The sequence below is a fragment of the Dipodomys spectabilis genome, unplaced genomic scaffold (assembly GCF_019054845.1).
Source record: "Dipodomys spectabilis isolate Male_0828 unplaced genomic scaffold, ASM1905484v1 ptg000073l, whole genome shotgun sequence".
NCBI lineage: Eukaryota > Metazoa > Chordata > Mammalia > Rodentia > Heteromyidae > Dipodomys > Dipodomys spectabilis.
This window is the reverse complement of record NW_024870750.1, coordinates 2694974-2707882: the sequence shown is the minus strand read 5'-3', so window position 1 is coordinate 2707882 and position 12909 is coordinate 2694974. Positions and strand designations below refer to the sequence as shown.

Genomic DNA, 12909 nt, shown 5'->3' with positions numbered 1-12909 from the left:
TTCCTCCAGGGCCGCCACGCGAACACTCACGAGTGCTCCAGTACTCGCTCTTCCGACGCCGGCCCCGCCCCGCCCCGCCCCTCCCGCGGCCTCCCCGGGCGCGCGCAGCTCCACTTCCGGCGTCCGAGGCGGTGACAATGGGAGCGGCGCGGGCGGCGCCGGGAGGCAGCTGACAGGCGTCGCTGACTTCGCTGCATGGCGGCTCTCTCCTCCAGCCTGGGCTCTGCGAGGACTGGGAGAGCCCAGGACTGCCCGAAGCCGGAGCTGACCGTGCCGAGCGGGGATCTGTGCGCCGCGCCGCGGAGGCGCAGCATGTGAAGCGGAGACGGAGTCGCGCGCGCGGCGATCCTCTCTGACGGCCGGGATGGCTACGACGGCCGAGCTCTTCGAGGTGGGTCCCGCGGCCGTGCGTGCGGGGAGTGGCAGGCCCGGGGTGCGGCGGAAGCTGGCCGCGTTCGTCGGGCTCTCCCCCCCCTCCCCCGAGCCCTCCGGAGCACGGTGCGAAGCCGGGGGGGCGGGGCGAGGTGGGATGGGGCGGCGGCCTCGCTCTCGGGGCGGGCTCCGTGCAATGGGGGGCGGGGGGGGCGCGGCTTCGGGTCCGGAGGGGGCCCGGGGTCGGGGGGGGGGAGCGTTGGTTTGTCAGGAGTGGGAGTCAGGAGGTTGCGGCGTTAGGAATTGTCTACCGGGAAGGGCTGGCTCGGGACGGGGAAAGCCCCCCCACCCCACCCCGAGCTCCCGGTGGGGCGAACCCGGTCGGGACGCGCGGATAGGCGGTAGCATTCGTAGAGACCACCTGGCGCGCGTGTGCGTGTGCGTGTGTGTGCGTGTGTGTGTATGGGAGGGGGACTCCCGGGGGTTTGTACCGAGCCACTGCTGAATGTTGTCCCGCTGCTTTTCCTTTACATTTAAAAAGGCTAGGAATAATCATTTAGGGCCCCAAAGGCCTACTTTATCCCGCAGACACAGGCAAGTGCACCTACCATGAACCGAGGGGCTCGGATCTCAGGGAATTTACAATTTTATGAAGCCACCGAACTGCTAAGCCAAAGGAATCCTTCCTGTGTGTTTGACAGGGAAGGGGAAGGATCACTCGCTGATGAATTTCCTGGTGTGTTTTCAGTGCCTAAACCTGCAATTTTAGTATAAAGTCCACTTTAAGGAGCTGTCATATTAGATGGTTGAATGAGACCAGGACACAATGAAACATACAAAATCTTTTCTTTTGTGAAAGGAATGAAAAGGGAGCATTAAAAAAAGGAAAGGTCTTTAAAAAAAAATATTATTAATATGAAGTACCAGAAGTGCTGTAAGTGGTAGACAACATTGCAGTTCACAGCTGAGAATTTCTCCAATAAAAATTGTATCTTTGAAAGCTTAAGATTTATTAGTTCTTGTAGCTTAAATTTTAGATGCCACTATTTACATAACAAATGTAACTCTTGATTGTTACTTTTGCTAGTAACTGCATCTTGGCTTTCAGTCACCTCTTGCATAGTTAATGCTTTTGTTGAGAGCAAAAAAAAAACCCCACAAAACAACCCATGTCAATTTAGAGTAAATTGTAACGAAATATTAATTTGTGAGTGTAGGATTATAATTTCACTCAACACTTAAATATTTGTTGCATTTTTTTCTGGGAGATTACACTAACATCTGCCATCTGTTCATTGATACTGGAGCAAGGAAGCATTCTTGTTCTGAATTCATTACTGTATGTTCCTGGGCAACATAGTGGTTTCTTGTTTGTATTTTCACATTTTATAAAGGTAGAAAACTTAAGGAATTTAATGCATTTCATGACAAGGAGACTGTTAGCAGAAAACCATTATATAGTCATACATTTCATAAGACATTATGTTTTGAATTAATGTCTTTTTTGATATTTATAGTTGTGTCTTCAGTCATATTATGTGTATTTAGAAATTTTAAATGTGTGATCACATGTGTTTGAAAAGGCTATTTGAAAATGTATTTTTTTCCAGAAAGAGAGGAGTGAAAAGTACATATTTTACTTTTTAACTTAGTGACTGGAGTTACATGGCAGCTGGAAATACTCAGCAGTGATATAGATACTGCTTAGAGGGCTCTTACACAAAGTTAAGCATGCGTATAGGCCTAAACACAAGTGACTTTCTTTACTGACCATATATCACTTGTTGCTTCATCAAAAGTAAACCAAATTACAGTAATAGTTAGAATGATGTATTATTAAATATAAATGTAAGACCTATATTTATCTTTTTTCTTTATGATTTTTGAGTATAGCTAGCCCTGTAGTGGCCTGTGCTCTTGAAATTACATTTTTATTCCCAAGTGAAAAGTTTACCTCTTTGCTTTAGAAAGAGGAGGACAAGAAAAAAACCCCTCAGTCTCTGCTGGCATTTCCTGCAGCTATTGCAATAGATCTAGGTTATAGGATAAATGAGGGTTTTTTTTTTTTTATCTCCTCTTTGACCTTCTTAGTCACAGCTGGAGAACCATGGAAAGCAGGACAGGATGTAGTCAAGGATATTTTGTTTGTATGCATCCTGGTTTTCATGCACTACTAAATAGAATGGGCTCTCATCTTCCACATTGAAGAACTGGAAACAAAATTAAACTTTGTTTAACCAGAGTTAACAATTGTCAGTTCTACTTTTAAAAAATATTTTGATCTTTTGAGTTTTCCCTTTTTACATAGACAACATCAAACAGCAAAATTGAACTAGGATATTTCCTTAATTGATAGAAGTGATTTATTAATACATAACTCAATTATTGTAATAATGTATATGTTAGAAGCTGCCCAGAATACCTTCTTAGTTTTCAACCCTTGTTGAAAGATCCTGAAAGGCTTCAACTGTAGTCTTTTAAACAACACACTTCAGGATGTCCTTTCTGTGGTTTGGATTAATGATATATCCTACATTTAAGAAGGCTTGGATGGTAAATACATTTGTTTCGTTTGCACTGCTGAAGACATTTCTCATGTTTGAATTTTCTCTTACATCCTTAGAAATTTTCTCTTACATCCTTACATCCTCCATTTTCTCTGGGCAGTCTACCTGTATGGAATAGTTCTCTGTTAATAACTAAAGTCAATTATTTACTCGGGAAATACCTTTGAGTACCTGCTGAGTTCAAGATAATGTGCCAACATTAATAAAGCTAAATATCCCATCGAAAATTCATCCATGCATTAATTCAGAAAGTATTCATTGAATACCTGTCTTATGCTGGATGTCATTTTAGATACTGGAGTTAGAAGTTAGTGAATTAAAATTATAGTTGGGGAGGACATGTATAACTGTTATCACAGTGCAGTGAAAGGACAGAATCTTCCTGAGGTGATTAGGAAAGATTTTATATGCATGTACACATCCTTTCTCTTAGTATTCCCTAAATAAATCTCACCTTAGGGTTGGGAAGGTGGCTCAGTGGTAGAGTGCTTGCCTTGCATGCATGAGGCCCTGGGTTTAATTCCTTAGTACCACATAAGCAGAAAAAGCCAGAAGTGGCGCTGTGGCTCAGGTGGTAGAGTATTAGCCTTGAGCTGAAGAGCTGAGGGACAGTGCCCAGGCCCAGAGTTCAGGCCCCACGACTGACACACACTCACACACACACAATATCTCACCTTAGAAGTTGGTGTTACTTCTGTGGCTGCTTTGGAAATTTGTACTCATCCATCAATGCTAAGTTTACATGTCATCACAATGTTTTAGGAATAGAGAGTAGAGGCTCCTGACAAAGCATTGAGACCTTAAAAGTCTTAGGAAGTTTGGAAGAGTCTTTATGTACCATGCTTGATGGGGCTGATGTTACTTTTATTTAAAGGTTTCAGGTGAGGTTGATAATTTTAATGTTAGTTTGAAAAATGTCATTTAATGGAGAAGAGATTATCAATCTGGCAACAGTCTCGTCATTTGGTCATTGTTCTATAATTGTCCATAATTGACTAATCAGGACAGTTGAAATCCTAACCTGTAATGGACAGGAAAGACAGGAAATTTGAGATGGCATTTTGGAGGAAGAATGAAAATAATTTGGTTATTGTGAACTTCAAAAACAATAGGTTGTTGGTATTGTACTAACTGTGGCAGTATTTTGGAACAATCCTTTCAGAAAGAAGAAGTCCTGTTAATTGTATTTAATTTATTTTTTGGCCGTGGGGCCTGAACTCTGGGCCTGGGCGCTGTCCCTGACCCCATCAGCTCAATGCTAGTGCTCTACCACTTGAGCCTCAGCGCCACTTCCGGCTTTTTCTGTTTATGTGGTGCTGAGGAATCGAACCCAGGGCTTCATGCACGCAAGGCAAGCACTCTACCACTGAGCTGTTACATTTCCAACCCGTGTTAATTTTTTTAAAGATATATATTTAGTTCTAGCAAGATATCCTTGTGAAAAAGTCTAGATGGTACTTATACATATGAATTAGAAATTCAGAAAGTGGTAGACAACTAGTTGACAGGAATTATTTTATATAGGTGATTATTTAAACTGGAAATTTCCCAGCTCTACCCTTGAGTAGGCTTGGATAAGTTACCTAACTTCTTTGTACTTCAATTTTCCTATTTATAAAATGGGAAGATAATAGTTCCTACTTCAGAAGGATGTTTGATAGATTACCTTTAATTGATAAATCACTTAGAAGAATGCGATTGAAAGAGTGATTGTAATTGAAAAAAATTAATTGGTAGCTACTTTATGTGGGTTAAGAGGAGAAAATTGAGCATCTTTTAGGGAGGAAAAGCTTTTCAAAGTAGACTAAGAAGAAATGATCCTAGAAATAGGAGAAGAGAATTACAAAAAGGAGTAGAAGGTTAATTTCAGGATTACCTAGTTAAGATTTGTCATCCTACAAAGTGACTTCTCATAGAGAAGAAGGGTCTAGTGCTGCTTTCTTGACTTGAATCAGGCTATGACTACAGTACAAGCAATGTAATACATTGATTTCCAAGATGAAGTTGTGAATGTTAATATGCCTGGACCTTTTCTGATATTCTGTTTTGGACTCAGACACCTTTTCTTTTTTTTTTGTCAGCCGTGGGGCTTGAACTCTGGGCCTGGGTGCTGTCCTTCAGCTCTTCAGCCCAAGGCGAGCACTCTACCACTTGAGCTACAGCGCCACTTCCGGTTTTCTGGTGGTTTATTGGAGATAGGAGTCTCACGGTCTCTCTTTGCCCGGGCTGGCTTTGAACCGCGATCCTCAGATCTCAGCCTCCTGAGTAGCTAGGATTACAGGCGTGAGCCACCAGCGCCCGGCTTCAGGCACCTTTTCAAAGAACCAAGACCCTTGGCCTTCAGCTTTGGCTAAACTGCCAAAAGACACTAAACACCAATTTGTCATCCTATGTTGAACAGAACTAGCTGATGTCATGTGGAGCAAACACAGGATTTGCTTGCTAAGTTGATTTGTGAACAAAATAATGATTATAGTTATTTTAAGTCACTAAGGACGGGAGTGGTTGGTGTACTGGGATGGTTGGTATGCAGTGATATAGGTAGCAAACTGTGGCTGATCTACTTACTTGCATCAAGATAAAGAGGCTCTTACTACTTTTAGTAAACAATGAATTGAAATATGATAAGAGTCATGGGTTTACATTAAAATGTTTTAAATATTTTTGTTATTAAGATGTACAGAGAGAGGGGTTAGAGTTTCATAAGTCAGGTGATGAGTACTTTTTTTTTTTTTTTTAGACAATGTCATCCTTTGCTTTCTGTATTTAAGTATTTTATGCCCTTGTTTTCTATACAAAACAACTTGGAATGAATTTGGAGAGAATTTTTGGAAGAAACAAGTCTTTAAAGACAGTTTTATAGACTACACATGTATGTAACTAGAAGAATATGAGTCCCTTATGTTCTAAGGAAATTGAATAGTTGTGTGGTATATGTGTGTGGCTTAAATGATTTATTTACCCCATTCTCCAGTAATGACTTGAAGTTTTATGTAGCACTCACCTGGAAATAAAACCTACACATTTTAAATAAAAATTTGAATCAGTTGAGTAGAATGCAATTTAGAAGTTTTGATTATTAGAATTTTTTTTTTTTTTTTTTTGGTTCGGTCGTAGGGCCTGAACTCTGGGCCTGGGCACTGTCCCTCAGCTCTTCAGCTCAAGGATAGCGCTCTACCACTTGAGCCACAGCACCACTTCCGGCTTTTTTCTTTTTGCTTATGTGATGCTGAGGAGTTGAACCCAGGGCCTCAGGCATGCAAGGCAAGTACTTTACCACTGAGCCACCTTCCCAACCCCACTGATTATTAGAATTTTATATACATTTAATATATTTTAAGAACTTAATATATTCAGCCCCAGCTAACTTAACTTTTCTTGGAAATGAAGTATGAAAATAACTATACCTTCCCTCCCCCCCCACATACACACATGTGCGCACGCACGCGTGCAAGTGCGCGCGCACGCACACACACACACACACACACACACACACTATTTAGCAGTAAGCCAAAGAAATAATTATTTTTTGCATTTACTTACTTAATTTCACCCAAGGCATCCAATAAATATTACTAACTTAAGGTAATCTTGAAAATAATCTTAGTTATGAACTTATTTTCTCAGTTTTCCAAATGAGTATACCGAGCCACAGATAACTAGGTTAAGACTGCACAGCTACTAATTACAGCTAAGAAATGCCATCCACTTAGGTTCTATATAAACATCGATAGTTTTTATTTTAAAACATGTTAGAATGGAAAAATAAATCTGGATTAGATACTGGCTTAGTACCCTAAGAAGACTTAAATTTTATGCTTACAATTCCTGTGTGTAAAAATATGAGATGGAAGAGTCAAGCCAAAGTTCATTCCTGCTTTAGAAATTTTAAATCTAGTTCTGTGATTCTATGAATTATGTAAGAAGTATCATTAAAGTTTGTTACCTTTCTCTTTGGAGCATAGAAATTAGATGTATTTTCACATGTGAGGTATATTTTCTCTTGGGAAGATATTTGACTTAAGAAAACCTAACGTATTTGAAAAAATTTCTAAAGTGACACAATTTAGATAGTCTACAAAACAATTCTGATAATATAATTAATTACAGATAGTTTAAAGATTGTCAGTTACTTGATATTGATTGTTTACATGGGCTTTACTTTCAAAGTAATTTTCAAAAATATATTTCAAAAGGTGGAGGCAACAACGCTCAATAGGAAATGTACTCATTGCCTTGCTCATGTAACTGTAACCCCTCTGTACAGCATTTTTTACAATAAAAAACGTACCCAAAAAAAATACATTTCAGCCGGGCGCTGGTGGCTCACGCCTACAATCCTAGCTACTCAGGAGGCTGAGATCTGAGGATTGTGGTTCAAAGCCAGCCTGGGCAGGAAAGTCCATGAGACTCTTATCTCCAATAAACCACTCAGAAAAGGGGAAGTGATGCTGTGGCTCAAGTGGTAGAGCACTAGCCTTCAGCTGAAGAGCCTGAGGGTCAGCGCTTAGGCTCAGAGTTCAAGCCCCATCAACGACAAAAAAAATTTTTTTTCAAACTTGGTTAAAAACTTTTTTTCTCTTCAAATAGTTTCTATTAGTATCTTGGGTTGATAGTACCATATGTTTGCTTTAATTTCTGGTTTTGGTATGATGGTCTTACCCTTCTGAGTTTGGATATATAGATCAGAGTGTGATTTTCAATATCATTTTAGAGGATTCAGCCAAACACTCAACTATCTAGTGTTTGGTTTGCCTAGCATTGTTCTGTTGACCATAGCTGGAAAGCAGGACATTATAAGGCAGAGCCTACCTTTGCTTTCAATTAAAATGTGGTGAAAAGAACTTAAAAAATAGTTTTAAGACAAAAAAATGAAGCTGGGTGCCTATGCAGGCCTGGGCCCTATTAAAAAATATAACAAATGCATAAAAAGATATGGTGGCTTAGCTCAAGTAGTAGAGTGCCTGCCTAGCAAGGCCTTATGTTCAAACCTCTTAGTACAAAGGAAGAAAGGGATAGGGGAGAGAAGGTGGAAGGAAGACCGGAAGGAAGGAATGAGAGAGAACAATTAGTAATACATGGTTCTCCATTGGATTTAGATTTATAGAAATCAAGAATGGAGAAATTAATGTGTATCATCTAGGGAAGGAACCATTCAAGGGCCAAATGGAACACTAGGGAAGAATTGAGCCAGTTTTTTAGTATGGGCATAGTGTTATTATAGTCTGTTTTGTGTTACTGTTAACAGAATTTCACAGATCAAATAATTGAAGGAAATTTATTTCTCACAGTTCTAGGGATTGAGGAGTCTAAAATCAAGGTGCTAGCCTCTAGTGAAGGCCTTTTTGACATATATAGAGAGGTACAATGATAGCCCAGTAACAATATTGGTGGCTCCTACAGAGAGTTCTGGAACTAAAATGACCTTTTGTAGTTGTGTGCTTTTGGCCAAAGGGATCAGGCTTTCATATGCTCATCTCAATCAGTCATTGGACTCATGCTATATTGAGAAAGGTCTGATATTGAGTGAAGTGTATCCTATACTGAAAGGATCCCCACAAATACTGCCAAGTAAAAGGTTGTTTTTTTGTTTTTGTTTTTGTTTTTTCCCTGACAGCGGTACTAGTAGCTAGAGCAAGTTTCTTTTCGATGGGAGATCTGGAGTGCACATAATTGTATCTACTATAGACTGCTCTTGTGTCTAGACTCCACATCTTCATATTTAAAATTGCAATTGTGTCTCATCCTGGAGGAAAATTAGAAGAATATGAGTAGAATGAGCAGTTTCCGCAACTATAGCTAGTCTTGGTTGCAACTGATACTGTCTTGCTCCTCTACTACACATTCTAACTCCACTTCACTTTGCATAGTGTCTCTATAATTCTTTTTTTTTTTTTTCTTTTCAGTCATGGGGCTTGAACTCTGGACCTGGCACTGTCCCTCAGCCCTTCAGCTCAAGGCTAGTGCTCTACCACTTGAGCCATTGTACCACTTCCATCTCTTTAATTCTTGAGAGTGTGTTTGGAGGTTCTAGCAGGGAGGCATAACTACTCGTATACTTACTCATCTATTGGGGATGGTCATCATAGTTGGTCAAACATGCAGCTTTGGGAGGGACACGCAGGGAGTGGTGAGAAAGTAAGGAGACACTGCCTAGCCAGCCAGATCAGGCGAAACTGCCTAGCCAGCCAGATCAGGCGAATCAACCCTGGTGATGTGGGGGGAGGGGTTGACAGGTGTCACAGCCAGATCACCCTCACATCCATTTCTAAAATTCTTGTCTTAACTGGTTGCCATACCCTTGTTAGGCCTTTATTACACTGGTTTTCAATTTCAGAATTGGTTAGGGGAGTTCATACTCCCAAGAGGATCACTTGCATGACAAAGATAATATTCCTTTTCTCTGCTGGCCTCATTGATTACAATGATCAGTGTTGATTGTCTCTGCAAAAGTTGATCATTTTTTTATTCCTTGAACATAAGCAATAAATGTGAATAGGCAGCACATTCATCTATAATGGGATTCTGTTCCTAGCCAAGTGTCCTTCCTTTGGTTGACTTTTACTGCAGACCCTAGATTTTTAGAAATATACACAAACTAAGGGTCATGGCCATGTTTTCTACTACTTCTTTCTGGATTCATGTTTTTCCTATTGAGGATACACCAAAAAGTGATTCAGAATGCATACTGCGTCTTGAAGATTAGTGCTCCATCTTTACAAAGTACTGCTTTTGAACTGGTATACTTCAGATATGCCTTTGTTATATGTGATTTATTTTGTTAATTATGTTGTTTAAGTGTCTTTATGTGAATCTCTTGGAATTAATCTTACTTGGAGTACTTTGAGCTTCCTGGATATTTATATTTATGTCTTTTTGCAAAATTGGGAAGTCCTCAGCCATTATTATATCAGTTTTCTCCCTTATTATTTTTTCTTTCTTTCTTCTGCTGGAACTTCTATAATGTGTATATAGGTCCACTTGGATTGGGCCCCATGGATATCTTAGGCTCTGCTGACTTTAACTGTGTTTCCTCTGTTTCACAGTCACAGTAATTTTCATTGTACGATCTTCAATTCTCAGATTGTTTCTTCTTACTCAGCTCTGCCTTTGAATTCTTCTACTGAATTTTCATTTCAGTTATAATTTTCAGGTCCAGTTTTTTTGTTCTTTTTAAGCTGTCTTTTTATTCATAATTTCATTTTGTTTATGCATAGTTTTTGACTTCACATCTTTATTTCTTTGCTTATCTTGAAGACAGTTCTTAAAGTCTTTGATTGCTAGATCTACTACCGTTAGGACTTTTCAATACAGTTTTTGTTCGGTGTTTGTTCCCTTTGACTAGGCCATATTTTCCTAGTTCCTTTTTTTTTTTTTTGGGTCCGGTCGTGGGGCCTGAACTCTGGGCCTGGGCGCTGTCCTTCAGCTCTTCAGCTCAAGGCTAGCGCTCTGCCACTTGAGGCACAGCACCACTTCCGGCTTTTTTCTTTTTGCTTATGTGGTGCTGAGGAATCGAACCCAGGGCCTCATGCATGCAAGGCAAGTGCTCTACCACTGAGTCACCTTCCCAGCCCCCTAGTTCCTTTTAGGCTTTACGATTTTCTTTTGTTGAAAACAACATTTGAGTCCAATAGTCTTTTAATTCAAAATAGAGTTCTTTTCCTTCATAGAAAAATAACAAAATAAAGACTTTTTTTTTTTTTGGTTGGCCAGTCGTGGAGCTTGAACTCTGGGGCCTGGATGCTGTCCCTGAGCTATTCAGCTCAAGGTGAATGCTATACCGCTTGAGCCACAGTGCCACTTCCGATTTTCTGGTGGTTAATTGGGTAAGAGTCTCATGGACTTTCCTGCCCATGGCAGATTTGGCTTTGAACCTCGATTCTCAGATTTCAGCCTTCTGAGTAACTAGGATTAAGAAGAGAAAAAAGACAGAAGGACTTTGAAAAAGGATGCTAGTATTTGCCATATGATGAAGGAAAAAACCAATGATAAAATGTATCAGTCTATTCTTTCTTAGCCTCACTGCTTATCTTCACTAACATAACTTTAGTAGTTTCTTATAGCTTACTGAACTTTCCATTCACTTTATAGCTGTAGAATAGAGTAATTTAAATCTCAGGGTTATAGCATATAAATTGTGTTTTCTTGAATAAGTAGTTAATGTCTCACAACTTCAGTGTCTTCAGATAGTAATGAAATAGGACCTTCCTTACTAATGTGAGATAAAACACATATATAAGGCATTCCTATCTCATTCTGATAGTTTTTCAGATGGTTATTCTTATTCTGACTGAAATTCAGCTGTGTTTACCTACTCTTACTGCATGAGACTGGGTGATCCATTCCTCACATTCAAAATGTGCTGATAATAAACCATTTATTGATCTTGTCATCCCTCTCTGGATCTTCTATATGTGGTTACTTGGACCTAGCAGCTGCGCCTGTTTCTCAGTTCCTTTAGCAGTTAAAACTTATCTTCCCTTTCCCTAACAGTATAGAAAACAGTTTGTTCCATTATTATCTGGCTGATTGGTCTTCTGCTCACAGCTTAGTTGCCCCAGCACCCTTCCTAGCCAGTCTTCATCTGAACTTCCTATATTCCCAGCATCTCTGTTCCTCTGTTAGAACGTTTCTGGCGATCACATTTGAATCAATTATAATTCATTGTTTTTGTGATTACTTGGTTAATTGGCATCCCTACTTAGAAGATCATTTTTATGAGGTTTTTCAGGGAACTCTGTCTGTTGACTTCACATCTGTATTCTCAGTGCCCAGCATATGTAAGTGTTTGGTAGATATTCTGAATTAAGGAACAATTCATTTCTACCTCCAATTCTGTATTGAGAGAATGACTTCCATATTGAACTAAAAAGTCATTCAACAGTGTTCATATTAAAGTTTGTTTTATATTAATAAATAATGCTGTTATCAATGGAATTCTATGCCTCTATCAGAAAGAATGACATTGCCCCATTTGTTAGGAAATGGAAAGACTTGGAAAAAACTATATTAAGTATATATGAAGTAAGCCAGGCCCAAAGAAACATAGGTCCCATGGTTTCCCTTATTTGCAATAACTAGTATATGTCTGAGTCAAGCAGAAAAGGTCAGATAAGTTGATGTTAGGGGAATGAACCCAAGATAAGTATTTAAGTGTTTTTTTTTCTTTCATGCAATTGTTTCTAACATATTTATAAGATGATTTCTATGCTGCTTTGTATGTCCCTCCCCCCACAATATAACCCCTGCTTTCACTGTATTTGATGCTGGTATAATTTGTGGAGGGGAAGGGGAAAAACAAATCGTTTGACTAGGGATACAGGTGGACCCATTGCAACAATGAGGAGATGTACAAGTCATTATGTCGAAAAACGAACTTCACAACTTTGGTGTGTGTGTGTGGGGGGGAAGGTCAGGTGGGGAGAATATGGGAAGGGTGGGGAAGGGGGAACAAAGGAAGCAACAATGCTTGACATCATTATCTTGCCCATGTAATTGTAACTCCTCTGTATGGTATTCTCACAATAAAAAATAGAATACAGAAAACACACAAACACACACACACACACACACACACACAACCTAGAGCAGGGGTTGTGACTCAAGTAGTAGAGAGCCTACTTAATAGGAAAACCACCCAGAAGGACTCAAGAAAATTTGTCAAATTTGATTCATACTTACAGAAGTGAATCAAGAAAGACATTTGCCGAGATAAATCATAAAGTTGGTTACATATAAAAATAAACTAAATTTTGCAAAGATTCTTAAAATAATGCTGTTATTTTCCATAAAACTGTTTTGTGAACTAGGAGCCTTTTGTGGCTGACGAGTATATTGAACGTCTTGTATGGAGAACCCCAGGAGGAGGTTCTAGAGGTGGACCGGAAGCTTTTGATCCTAAAAGGTAAAGAAACAATCGGAGAGCTGAATGCCAACATTCAGAAACCTTGCAAAGTTTAAAGTCAGCTTG

At 39.8% G+C, this 12909-nt stretch overlaps 1 protein-coding gene across 1 annotated transcript in view; it reads left to right on the top strand.

Moving 5' to 3' along the window:
• Positions 1-122: 122 nt before the first annotated feature.
• The window catches only part of Exoc5 (exocyst complex component 5), a 51765-nt gene continuing 38978 nt past the window's right edge, over positions 123-12909 (top strand). Inside the window, exons 1-2 of the mRNA XM_042682510.1 lie at positions 123-391; positions 12749-12843. Coding sequence (XP_042538444.1) covers positions 365-391; positions 12749-12843 — 122 coding nt within the window. The 5' untranslated portion in view covers positions 123-364. The remainder of the gene's footprint in view (positions 392-12748; positions 12844-12909) is intronic.